Source organism: Knufia obscura, assembly GCF_036327395.1.
Source record: "Knufia obscura strain CCFEE 5817 isolate CBS 148926 chromosome Unknown scaffold_5, whole genome shotgun sequence".
Classification (NCBI taxonomy): Eukaryota; Fungi; Ascomycota; class Eurotiomycetes; order Chaetothyriales; family Trichomeriaceae; genus Knufia; species Knufia obscura.
The window spans coordinates 160,358-172,933 of record NW_027042691.1 but is presented as its reverse complement, the minus strand read 5'-3'; the positions used below and the strand labels follow the sequence as shown (position 1 = coordinate 172,933).

Below are 12,576 nucleotides of genomic sequence, written 5' to 3'. Positions count from 1 at the left end.
CTGGTATTAACTGACCTCTGGCACGATACAGCCGCAAGCGTAGTACTTGTTATTGATAGCTCATAGGTCCACAATCCTCTTGGTTGCTGTCTAAGGTATTCAGCTTAACGCATGTGCATGCTGTAGAACACTGAGTTTTTAGCGAACAGCGAGCATCGCTATCCACTCATACCTCGTTGCAGCTCTCCTTCGAATCGACGCTACTATGCACAAAGACTTATGCAAACTTCCTGCCTGGCATATCAGAGACTCGATCAGCTTGCTTGGCAGTCTCGTTGGCACCTGTCATCTTAGCATTGAATTCGTCCAGTCTTTCCAGAGGCAGATTGAGTAACAAATGTTTGTTCTTCCATCTAACCTCACTTTCGATGAATCCGTTGTCCTCACCGGGTGGTGGTGGAGGCTCCGTGATCTTGGTGATCAGATATGCCGTTGAAGCTTCAGCAATACCATAGATGAGCACCCCTAGCAGTGGTATTTTGACCATGACCGCGAATGCAACACTGAACCCAAACAGTACACCACTTCTGTCGACGAACCATACCTTCTTCTGCTGCTTCGTGAACCGGATGCGGTCGAAGTATGGTTGGAGGAGTTGCGACATAAGACTCCGTGACGAGAAATATGTTTGAAGGAAAGACACCATGTAATGCTTCGGCAACAATAATCCGCCTGCAAATATGACTCCCGCAGGGACTGGTCCGACTGCTTTGTTGAAGGTGTAGAAGCTGGCTGCTGGTAGAACGAATGGACCAATCTTGGGCACAAAAGTCAACAAGTAGATGCCAAGTGATATGGCAGCCTTCCTGCCATATTTTGCTGCGAAGAGGAGAACGCCATCAAGAAAGCTTCGTTGTTCTTTCTTCTCGATTGTTCCGTGGGTTGAGTACATTTTCAAGGTTGGATAATACATTGCTCGCAGATGTGTAGGGTCGTCAGACTTGTGCTTCTGTACATATGTTTGGTCAACCCAGCGAATGCTGTCCATGAATACATTGTCCAGTGTTGGGGTGATCGAACTCATGACCATCATGAGGAAGAAAGGGACCTGCAGTACTTGCTTCGATATGAACCCAAGCCCATTCACAATTGTGTCGTCCCATGTTTCATGATCAAGGTCGACAAAGACTGATATCAGCCATAGCAGACCTTTGACGCCATAGATGGGAACATTAAGGATAATCCGTATAGCCAAGCCGGCACAGACAGCTATGGCAGCTTGTCGATAGTGACTGGTGGTGAAGAGGTCAGGGTTCTGCAAAGCGCGATTGGCACCGACGAGAGTCAGCTGAGCACCACGAATTATGGCATTTGGATCGAAGTTCGACATCCTTGGTGGAAAACTTTCAGTCGTGTGCTCTCGAGTGAAGAGAGTCTAGCCATGTGTGAAGAAGTAGACACGAATTACGCGTGCGATACGTCATCTGAAACAACGGTCGATCACGTGGCCTACTATCGATAACAGGCAGTGAACAGGGGGAGGCCGGGCTCTCTTCGACATGACTATTGCAGCGCATGCGCATGTGGAAATCACAGGTTGTTCTCGACGTGTGCCTCCCTCCTCGACGATCATGTGCATGCTGTCTCCGCCCAGATAAGTGGTCTTCGCCACCCAGAATGCAGCATGGCATCGTCCCCTATCAATGGCGAGCGACCCTCAGTAGGCGGCTTTCGAAGATCCTCATCTAATTTCGCCTCGATACCCCAGCGGAGCCTCTCCTTCCATGAACGAGCGGGGCTTGCGAAAGATGATGCCGCCGCCAATGTCCTATACACGCATCCAAATGTGCGAATATACAAGTTCCAACCTCCCACAGATGCTCTGAGGAACCTGGACAGGACGCAGAAAACCCTGCCAGACGCCGATTATCCCATTGATGCCATTGAGGTTCTGCCATGGCGCGCGCGTACGGAAATGTTGTCCGCTAAGGGCAGGTTGATCATAGAAAAAGTTCAAGGCTCCGTCCATTTTCTGAAAGCTGGCGACCTTATACACACAATCATGAAGAACTCGCAGTGCTGGTGCGTAGACGGAGAGTCCCGCTTCGTGATGAGAGTCGGCAAGCTCAAATATCAACGAATTGAGTTCCCAACTGCCGAGGAAGATGAGAAGCAGAAGGTGGAAGAGTTCAAACAGGTCATCAGCCAGATATTGAAGTTCGAGAAGACTCCTTGTCCTTTCACAAGATCATTCCATGTCGATCTTCCGCAAGATGCAATCACTCCGAGGCGGAGAGGGACCTGGAAGCGGAGAGAAAGCTTGACTCCAGTCACGCCTGACCAAGAGTCCCCGGTTGTGCGCAAGGCCAAAGCCTCAAGGACTATGAGTATGCGGGGCATGCCTCCCAACTCTTTTCCTTCCAGGTCCATGTCGCAATTGGATAGGCCTCGCACAGCTAGCACGCCTACTTCTTCAGCTCGTTTTAGCGTTCCGGATGTGCGGGCAGAATCACCTACAAACTACACATCTGGTGAAGAGAACACGGACTCTGATCGCCAGGACAGCGAACCGGAGAAGCCAGAGAGCGGCCATCATTCGGAAGTCGATGAAAGCGATCGAGAAGCTGTTAAGGTTCCCATCATCAGATCTCCACTGAAGAACGTCGAGACGCTTCCGCCCTCTGAAGATCATGGCTCAAAGCAAGGAACAGACAAACTTCAGCAGGATATGATACCTCAGCCACAAGAGGAGACCACAGACCTTCAAGTCGAACCGTTGACAGATAACATCTTACACACGAATTTGCCTCCACGACGGCACGGTACAGGAGATGCAGAGGCGAATCTGGTAGAGCCACTACCCCTGACTGCTACAGAAAGTGTTGAAAAGCAGGAACGACCCGACGTATCAAGTCCGGCGGTCGTGGATGGTCATGAGGCTACGAATGATACACTAGTCGTTGGGATACAGATTTCGGCTGACGAAACGCTAAAAGTCAATGTCATGGCTGATACTCAGGAAATCGCGGACGACGCTTTGGTTTCGGCCTCGACCGAGAACAGAGGCCACGACACCAAAAGTGAAGGCCGCGAAGACCGTCTGCTTGCCGACGAGCAGTTCGGCGACAAAGATTATGAAAAGCACTTGATCCCGGCAGCACAAATATCAAGTCCCCCGTCACAGCCAGAGGACGCAATACCTCGTGCGCCTTCATCAGGGAGCCAAGAGAGCCTTCAGCTTGACATGAGACGCCGGAGTGACGCCCGCGACGGTATCTCATCTCTTTCAGCTTCCGCGATTCCCCAGCCTGAAATCTCCTCGGACACTGCGACAGAAGATTCAGCCCGAACACGGACCGATGATGATACTGAAAGTATCGTCTCTACAGATTCTTTCCACACACTGTTCTCCGACGACAGCCATACAATGTCGGAAGGTCTTCTTAACACTAGGCCGTTTCAGCATAGACGTGAGTTGTCCGAAATGACAGTAACGGCAGCTTCGATGAAGTACGACAACACCACGATCGAGAATGAGCAAGCATCACCACACGAGTTCACCTCCACTGAGTCTGGAATGTGGCCAGAGAAATTACCTCCCGGTGCATTCACAGACAGTACTGAGCTCCGTCGGCGTCTGAGCCACCGTCGCTCCTTATCACCTTTACCGCCCGCTTCGATTCTCACAGCACCGAACCGAGTAGATCAGACATCACCCATACCGAAGGAGTTATTGCAGAAGGCGGCCACATTAGCTGTGGTGAAGCCCATCGAAGTTGTAATGTTCGTGGTGCACATTCTGTCACGAGTTGCGCAAGGCGCAACCATGAGTGACTTGATGAGTGGAGACTTGTTCCGAAGACCTGGCGCTCGTAGGACGGCCTCAGGCACTTTTGAGCAGAATATTAGAGGTCGACCAGTAACAAGAGATAGTGATGATGAGGACGATTATGGTTTCGTCCGGAGGATGAGCTCTAACAGGGATTCTGACCAGCCTGAATACGTGAATGGCCGTAATGACGACGCAGCTTCGCTTGCAAGTATTGATTGACGATAGTATGGATATGCTTGGAGATGTGTGATGAGGACATGCGATCAAGAGCCAGAAATAGATGCCGTTGACAGCAAGAAGGAAGGTACATCTGAAATTTAGCGAGGTGTTCAGGCGATATGAAGACCATGTAATATTAGGGAAATATTGGTCTTGTATCCATGGTGTAGGAGTGTGTTGTCATACAATTTCAGATCTTGGCCTTCGATACACATTCTACACTACACCATATTCCCTCAACAACCACCTCTTGACACCTACAGCACAAAGGCCATAGCGCAGCCCCATTGCTTACCCTGAATTCTGATGAATGATCACTTTCCGAACAACCCCGATCCATCTGGGTTCGTCTCAATCAAAAAGGCAGCAGGTCAGGCAGGCGCTTGCAAAGCAACGCCGCGGCCTCCATCAAACACACAAGCAACCAGACAGCTTGCTTCCGGCATGGCAAGCGAAGACGCCCTAGCTCAAAAGGATGGCATCCCATCATGCCTAAATTCCACCCAATAGCTTGATCGAAGCTCAAACAATGAACCCGCCCGATCTGTTGCGTGAAGCAAAGAGTAAGTCTGGGCTAACGATCACAGCCGACATTGCTAACTACCAGCACCCCAGGGCAAGTCATCTTCAAAGTCCTCAAGCAGATCTATGAAAACGAGAAAGACACCGATGAAGGCCGTACTTGGGTCATGGACGAATGGTGCGATGTAGGCGAGCTTTTCAGTCAACGTAGGTCAAAGCACATAGCAATCCATCTCCACCGAAACGATCCATCCGTCTTACGACCGCTAACGTCCACAGCGCCTACACTGCCGCACGTACCGCAGCATATTTGGGTAGATGTGCAGGCAACCTTCAACTCAGGTATGTGGACTGGTCATTGACCAACGGCACAAGCCGCATCATCCACAAACCACTCTGACAGCTCACACGAACTCCCTTTCCGCCCCAAACCTGGCGTACCCTCCTAGACCTAACCGAATACTGCCCAAACACCATGCACAGGACAACAAGCGCACTCCTCGCATCTCAACAGCCCATTCAATCCTCACTGTCAAACCAACACAATGCGCTGCTCGGTCTTTGGCGGAACGCTCTCGCTAACGTTGCTCAACTGCCGCAGCAGTGGGTGCAGGATGTTCAGACAGCGTGGAACGACTTGCGAGTACGTGAAGAGCGCTTGTATGTGAGTGGTGCGGTGTTGTATCTGTTGCGGAAGGTGCAGACGATGGCGATGTTTATGATTGTTACGGAGAGGGATCAGCGGGGTCAGGTGTATGTGCCTGGAATGGTTGGGCATGAGTTGAGGATGATTTGAGGTTCAGGCTTGTGGTGGTGAGATTCTGTGATGTGGGTGATGCTGGGATATGGTAGGATGATACGTCAAATGAATTCAGAGTCATTGCGGCATGATCTGTTCCCGCTACCGCATAAGGCAAGTACGTCTCTTCTGACTGGTACACGCGCCATCTTTGTGGGTACAAAGATTCGATGCTCAGGGCGTGTAGAAAGCAAGTATAACACTGTCACGGCGACAAACGCGAGACTGAAGGAACGAGAACCGTGTACACTGGACTAAGCCCAAACGATGATGTTGAATAATGCGAGGCCTTTCGAACCAGACCATCATACCTTGTCGGCCTACACATTCTGCAGTTCATGCCCAATCCTACCAGGACTGAATATCTCATCTCGCTGCGCAGGACTTATCCCAATTACCTCCTCCGCCATCCGCCGCAGCCTAATCAGAAGCACACACGAACAGCCCTGCGAAAATGTCATGTCAAGGCTATCCCGCAAACTCTGATACAGAGGTTCTGTTTGTGAGAACCATTGTGGAGCAGTTCTCTGCGTGAGGGTTTTGAGAGATTGGTTGTACCTGTCGAATGTAGGATCCTGAGTCTCATCTATCGACTTTCTAAGGGTTTCTGTTGAACTCATGATAATTGGACGAAGTGCTGTATGTAGCGTGTATGGGAACTGTTTGACTATTTCAAGCAGTCTGAGCCATGCCGTTTGAGTGGACAGGGAGCCTGCAGCCAGCGGTCAGTTGGTGTCCCCTTGAGGCTGAATTGTGACGGCATACCTAAAGCAAGTGCTCGCTCAAGCGCTCGGAGGAGTGTTTTTCGGTTCGTTAAAACCTCTTGCGCTGTGGACATTAGCGCAGGCGAATAGGGCAGGACGAGAGGGCCTTACAGTGGTCGAAGAATTGCACGATGTGGTAGTACGCTTCTGGAAGGAGGTGAGTATCAGTGTCTTGCCTGGATGCCGTATGGAATGGTTCAGACAAGTGGGTGTGATGTCGTTGATGGCACTTCCTGCGATGAGATGTTAGGAAGACAATGCTCGGGACTTTTGATAAGACCCACTTTTTGCACAATTAGCTGCTGAGAAGTTGTCGTCGGTCATTGCAACTCGGATCCTCGCTGGGTGTCATATTTTGAGCAGAGAGACGAGATACGGGTAGATATACTGCTATCGACCTTCGCTTGCTGCCGCTTTGCGTTTTGCTAGAGAGGTAGCATCTTCAAGTTGTATGCCCAAGCAGCAAAGCTTGTGCTGCGATACGTACACATCGACATACCTGCTACTCATAAGGAGTATTAGCTTTGCTTCCAATGCTGACTCCGGTCGAGTCACTTTGACACCGTTGCGACTGCTAAGGTAGCTGCACCCACAGTATGAACTCGTGTCTTTGAAAACCACGTCAATTAGCACATCTGCTGTAGCGACCGACAAGTAAATCGGACGCTGTCTATTGCTGCTGTTACCTCAGATGCAGGATTATCAACGCCGAAAAGGCTCTCCACGCTGTCAAGCACAAGGGTGAGACTTTGTGCCTACATGCATTGGATTGCTTCCAATACACTGTAAACTTGAAGGACAAGCTCACTCTCACGAGCTAGAGGACGTTTCCGATCGATGACGCCAAACCTGCCCGGTCAGGCAGTCATGGTAGGTACTTCCAGGTCAAAGGCACATCTGGTCTTCAGGCCTTCCCTTACATTACTAGTCGAGGTAGTCTCGGCCAAGATCCCACTCTCTACGGTCGGTGGAACCCTCTTCTACGTAATTTTGCTCGGATCGAGGTCGTGGCTGCTTCGTGAGTGACCGAGCTTCTTTCACAGCGCTGCTACATGATAGCGCCTTCATCATTACTTGTTTGTCTTCCTGAATACCCTTTCCAAGATGTTGCACTTGTACAATCTTCCCCCTTCTGGGCCAGACCGCAATATTGTTCGCTATCCGAAACCTGACAGGGATGTGTTGGCAATACATCTAGCTGATGACCTGGACGCGGGGCCGCAGACTTACAAGACTTTTTCTCTCAGACTATCACCTTGTAATGAGTTCTAGTAATTTCCGAGCGATTCTGTGTTGCATCTTAATTGCTTTCTGTCTCGTTCACAATACGCTAGCAGATTCCTAGGGCAACATGGACTTCCCGGGCCGCGACTGGACTGATGCCGAACGCGATGACTTCTACAGCAACCCCGAAGCCATGCTTAGAGCACTTGGTGCGGGTGTACCCGGTGGCCTGCCAATGCCTGAGTTTACAACAGCGAAGGAGGTGCGGCAGATTGCCAGGCCACGTTCCGCCAAGGTCATTGCCAACCACGAACTCCTTGGTGCCATTCTAGACAGGCACGAGGCTACTATACAAAAGCGATGGACTAAAAAGACAAAAGGTCAACGTCTCAAAATCCTCCTCTCTGCCTGGCCTGACATGTCAATCTCACACCGGCCAGGTTTTGCCGCAATGCAACGTGAGCACAACGCACAACGGCTAGGGAGTCAACATCGTGACGCGTTTCTCTTTCCCTATATCAATCAAGAAGACCTCAGCAAGACGAAGACATTACCATTGTTTCTACACGCGCGAGGCCGTCATCAACCCTGCGAATTTTCCATGTCAGATTTTGAGGCAATCCACCTAGGAATCACGAGCAAGGCAATTGTACCTGTGTTCCTCAACGAGTATGTGATGATGTTTACTGGAAGGGATACCACAGATAAGTATGGAGAGCTTCTGAGCTGGGACGACCACCCAGATGCCTTCGACTGGATGCATCAGCGGATTGGTACGCTTCCAGGCGAAGGTCTGTTGGTTCTGGAGATTCAGGATCGCATCTTGCAGTTCTTAATCAAGTGTTGTCAGGAGATATTGCATGACCTCGGGCCCCAGCAGCTGGCAAGCGAGGAGTACCCCATACAGCCGGATTTCCAACCACCATCCGAGAATGACTCCGCAGGTTTCTCTTCGCTGACGGTCATGGCAATGGAAGCGCCTTATCGCGCTCCTGCAGCTTTAGACTGGCCGCGTGTCGGGTCTTTGCTAGCAGCTAAAAAAGCGGCAGCAGAGGATCACGTTTGGTATCTGCGAGAAGATCCTAGCTATTTCGCTGACTGTGTACTCGAATACAAAGAACACCGACAAGAATTGGTCAAAGACACCCATGGTCAAGCACATCCCGTCTTCAAGTACCGCCAGGACGATGTATTCTGGGGTCGTGTTGTGGGCAACGTGGTCACAAATGCTTACCTGTCCTTGGAAGTTTGGAGCGAGCTGCACAGCCAGGCGACAAAACTGCAAGATCTAGAGCTGGATCACAGAAATGACATCAAGCAAGGCGAAGCACTGCCAGAGCAATACCTTGAAGCCATTCTCAAGTTCCAACACTATCTCAAACAGGCTGCCAAGGGGCCTCTCGGTCTACTCAAACATTCCGTTGTGGGCTCTCCAGCTTTTCGCTCTATGTTCGTGCGAATACCGCCTGAGAACATAACTACACCCAACATCCAAGTCAAGCAGAAAAGCGGACTTCGACTGGACAAAGAAGTTACTCATCTCATGTTGCTGCTCCGGACTCTTTGGGAAGATGATGAAGGACTCTTTCTGATGGGTATGACAAACGTTGTCGACGAGCTGCAGCGGCTTTTACAAAGCGAACCAAAGGCAAATGAAATGATATCGTCTTTCTTGGCCGAGGTCATTGGTGACCTTAGCATTTCTTGTGAATGTTTGCGACAACTAGAAACATATCAACCTTGGGCTGCGACATTCGAAAATGCCCTTGTGAATCGCGAGGATGGAATCAAAAGGCAGTTCGCTGAAGTCACAGCGCCATGGGGAGCGATGATGGCGGCACTCAAATCAGTAGAGGGCATCTCTCACCACGGGAATCCAGAAGATGGCAAGTTCCGGTATCCAATTGAGAAGCGCAAAACCAAGGAGAATGTTGAGCAATTGCGTTCTGCCGAACAATCGCTGGATAGGTTCTGGGAGAACGTCGACCGTATCACATCTCGAGCTCGTGGTTTCCAGGACTTAGCGACCGGTACGTTGCTAGCGCAAGAGCGGGTTTTGCGAAGAACCCCCGAATGGACCCAGCCTGGGAAGAAAGACGGGAGTACCGCCGAAGTTCAGGTTGAAGAGCTGTACAAGCCTTTGTCTGAACTGTACTTCGAGCTGGAGCGACGTACTGGACACAAGACAGAGCGCTTCGAGGTGCCGAAGCAGAAGAAGAAAGAGAAAACGAAAGGTACATCTTCGGCGGCAACAGCGTCTGGACCTGATGGCACTGCACAAGACACAACGGATGCACAACCTACATTCGCTGTTGACAACCGTGCTCTCAAGGTCTTTCGTACATTGTTCTACACTCCTTCACTAACAGCAACACCCGGTGAAGTCAGTTGGACTGATTTCTTGCACGCTCTGACGTCTACTGGATTTGCGGCCGAAAAGCTCTATGGCTCAGTCTGGCAGTTCAGTCCACAAAGCCTCGACGTAGAGAGGAGCATCCAGTTTCATGAACCGCATCCATCTGGAAAGTTGGCATACAGAGTGGCCAGAAGACTGGGCAGAAGGCTTTCGAGAGCGTACGGATGGGATGGCAAGATGTTCGTGCTCGCAGAGAAGAAAAGCCAAGATTCTGCCTAACCTCCGCCGTCAATGGAACCGTATCATGACAAAAAAACATCGCAACAGTCGGCCAACCAGTGATACAACAAGACAGACATGGTCTGCCACCAATTGAACCGTGCATATCCAAGAACAATGCTCCGCTGAGCGCATCAACACATGTATTGAAGCAGTCGAAGCACGTATAGGCTAGTGGTAATTTGCAACATAGGGCAATAAACCAAGGGGCCCACACTGCCTGACTTGAGAAGTCAGGGCACATCTTAAGTCAGCACCATGTCTTGCCTACCTTCAAAGGCGACTGGCATCTCCTAGATGGCGGTCACTCGAGCATGCAGCCACAATGGATTGGTACAGATGGTGTATCATGTACACACCCTGGTTCTCCACGCCTATTCACCTACAAAGCCTCTATTTCCTGCAGCAAGTCCTCGTTCTTGTCTTCCAGAGCAAGCAACATGTTCTCCAACAACTTGTGCATGGCAGCACTTTGAACCGAAACCTGCTCTGCCTGCCTCAGCGTCCTGGTATGTTCGCTACATGCCGCTACCCAGTCGTCCACCTCAGAAGTCGCATTCTCGATAACTTGTTGGACAAATTTTGACACTCTGCAAGTTGTATGCAGTCTGAAAAGTCGTCATCGATCTCTCCGCTGTGGTAGTCAGCTGTTGCATCAGCTTCCTGCTTGATCTCGGAGATCTAGTGGTGATTTCGTCGATAAGGTGCCATATGCGCCTATGTTTGTCGCTACCTGTGGCTACGTTTTGGTCAGTCGTCTATGGACGAGCGGGTACACAAGGCCCTTCCGAATTACTTACGTTGCATTAATGCAGCGCGGATGTCGCTTTGACATCTGTTCAGATCTTCGATCGAGTGCTTGTCAAGGTCTTCATGCAAGATTTGGTGTGTACTGATTTTGAATAGGAACAGGAGAGCAATACCTTCTAGTCCTGGTCAGTAGGAGGCTAGACCACAAGATGAAGCTAACATTACCTTTGGCAGGACTCAGAAAGTCTGGATCAGTCATGTTGTACAGTTCAATCGGGAGTATGGACATTCAGCTTTAGAAGCTCGCCAGAGTCTGGCGACCCTCTTATCTCGCAGCACGGCGTGATTTCTGGTGCCAGCGCAGCAAACCTCGAGGCGTACGCCTCGAGGCCGAGGCGTTAAATTATATAACCTCGAGGCATGCCTTAAGGCATTCTTTTAGGTATAGCGTATATTTCCTCGTCTTAATAGGCTTAAATATACCCCTTATTAGACTACGTCGTTATTATAGTTTTAGTTATAACTTTTAAGCAATATAACGGTAGCTAGTATAGAAACCCTTACTTTATACTCTTATCTTAGCTGTAAATTACTACTATCGTAATACCGTTACCGTAATAGTAAGGTATTCGTACTCTATATACCTAAAAGACTTAAGTAGTTATAGTAGTAAAGGTATAGCTAGGTATATACTATACTAAATAGGCTAAAGATAATCGCCGGATAGTTATATAGTAAGAGAGGTTATAATCGTTTTATTATAATAAAAGAATAAGTATTAAAGGTACTTTAATACTTAAAAACGCATAGTATTAATACTAAGAAGGGTAAGAAGAATAAGAAATTAACTAGCGATAGAGATTAAATACTTATAAATAATTAGTTTAGTTTAAAGGCTAATAGTTAAGTAAGTAGTACTAACTTATACTCTTCTTTTAAGACGTTAATATATACTATTAATACTAAGTAATTTTAAAATACTCTAATACGGTAGTATATTATTAATTATATACCTCTTATAAAGATTAACTCGCTTTAATTTAAGGCATTATTATTAACTTACTATCGCTTATTACTAGCCTTCTTAAGAACCTTAATTCGTAATTAAACGCTCGGGGAATTTAATAAAGAGAAGAAAAAGATTAAAGCGTTATTATACTAGTTATTATCTAAGGTTTATATCTCTTTTACTATATAGTCTTTACCGAATTAGTATATAGTACTTAGAGTAGTTAACTATTTTATAGTTTAAGATAATAAGAATATTCGTAACGAGTCGGTCTTACTAGTATTAAAGAGAATAAGAGAAAAGTATAAAGCTATTAAGATATTAAAAGCTATAATTACTATAATTAAAGACTATAAGATTAGCTATAAACTCGATATATTTATAGTTAATAATCCTAAAGCTAATACTAATACTACTACTATAATTTTAAAGTACTTTAAGCTAAAAGAGAATAAACTAAAGGCTAAGTAAGCTCGCTATATCGATTATATTATTAATCTTACTACTAACGACTTTATCTCGGCTAATAATATAGCTACTTTTAAGTATAAGGTTAAGGCTAAAGATAATACTAAATCTTTCAACTTAATTAAGGCGAGAAAGATATAAAATACCTAGCGTAAGCGAGAGGTAATTAGTAAGCTATATAATACTCTAGTATTTATTTAAGTAAGTAATTAGAGAGAAGAGATATTTAGAAGTATAAAAGTTAGTAATAAAACCGTTAATAGTAAGTACTATTAAATTATTATATAAATTCGCGAAATATTAAGAAATTAAGATATTATAGTTTAAGAAAAAAGTTATTAAGAGTTAACGGATTTAACGATTCTAGGCTTATTGTTAGCTAAAATCGTAAAAGCTAAGCCTAAATAGATAGTT

At 47.6% G+C, this 12,576-nt stretch overlaps 4 protein-coding genes across 4 annotated transcripts; 3 read left to right on the top strand and 1 right to left on the bottom strand.

The window, feature by feature from the left end:
- Positions 1 to 217: 217 nt before the first annotated feature.
- Positions 218 to 1,330, bottom strand: PMZ80_004864 (uncharacterized protein; the record flags this gene model as incomplete). Its single annotated transcript, XM_064873287.1, has 1 exon — positions 218 to 1,330. The coding sequence occupies one exon, from the start codon at positions 1,328 to 1,330 to the stop codon at positions 218 to 220; it is 1,113 nt and encodes a 370-aa protein (XP_064730391.1).
- Positions 1,331 to 1,624: 294 nt separating this feature from the next.
- PMZ80_004863 (uncharacterized protein) lies at positions 1,625 to 3,991 on the top strand (the record flags this gene model as incomplete). The annotated part of the gene is made up of 1 exon (XM_064873286.1): positions 1,625 to 3,991. One exon carries the CDS (start codon positions 1,625 to 1,627, stop codon positions 3,989 to 3,991), a length of 2,367 nt encoding a protein of 788 aa, XP_064730390.1.
- Positions 3,992 to 4,520: 529 nt separating this feature from the next.
- PMZ80_004862 (uncharacterized protein) lies at positions 4,521 to 5,309 on the top strand (the record flags this gene model as incomplete). The annotated part of the gene is made up of 4 exons (XM_064873285.1): positions 4,521 to 4,554; positions 4,607 to 4,720; positions 4,793 to 4,855; positions 4,963 to 5,309. 4 exons carry the CDS (start codon positions 4,521 to 4,523, stop codon positions 5,307 to 5,309), a joined length of 558 nt encoding a protein of 185 aa, XP_064730389.1.
- A 2,118-nt stretch (positions 5,310 to 7,427) lies between these two features.
- Positions 7,428 to 9,935, top strand: PMZ80_004861 (uncharacterized protein; the record flags this gene model as incomplete). Its single annotated transcript, XM_064873284.1, has 1 exon — positions 7,428 to 9,935. The coding sequence occupies one exon, from the start codon at positions 7,428 to 7,430 to the stop codon at positions 9,933 to 9,935; it is 2,508 nt and encodes an 835-aa protein (XP_064730388.1).
- Between the last annotated feature and the right edge of the window lie 2,641 nt (positions 9,936 to 12,576).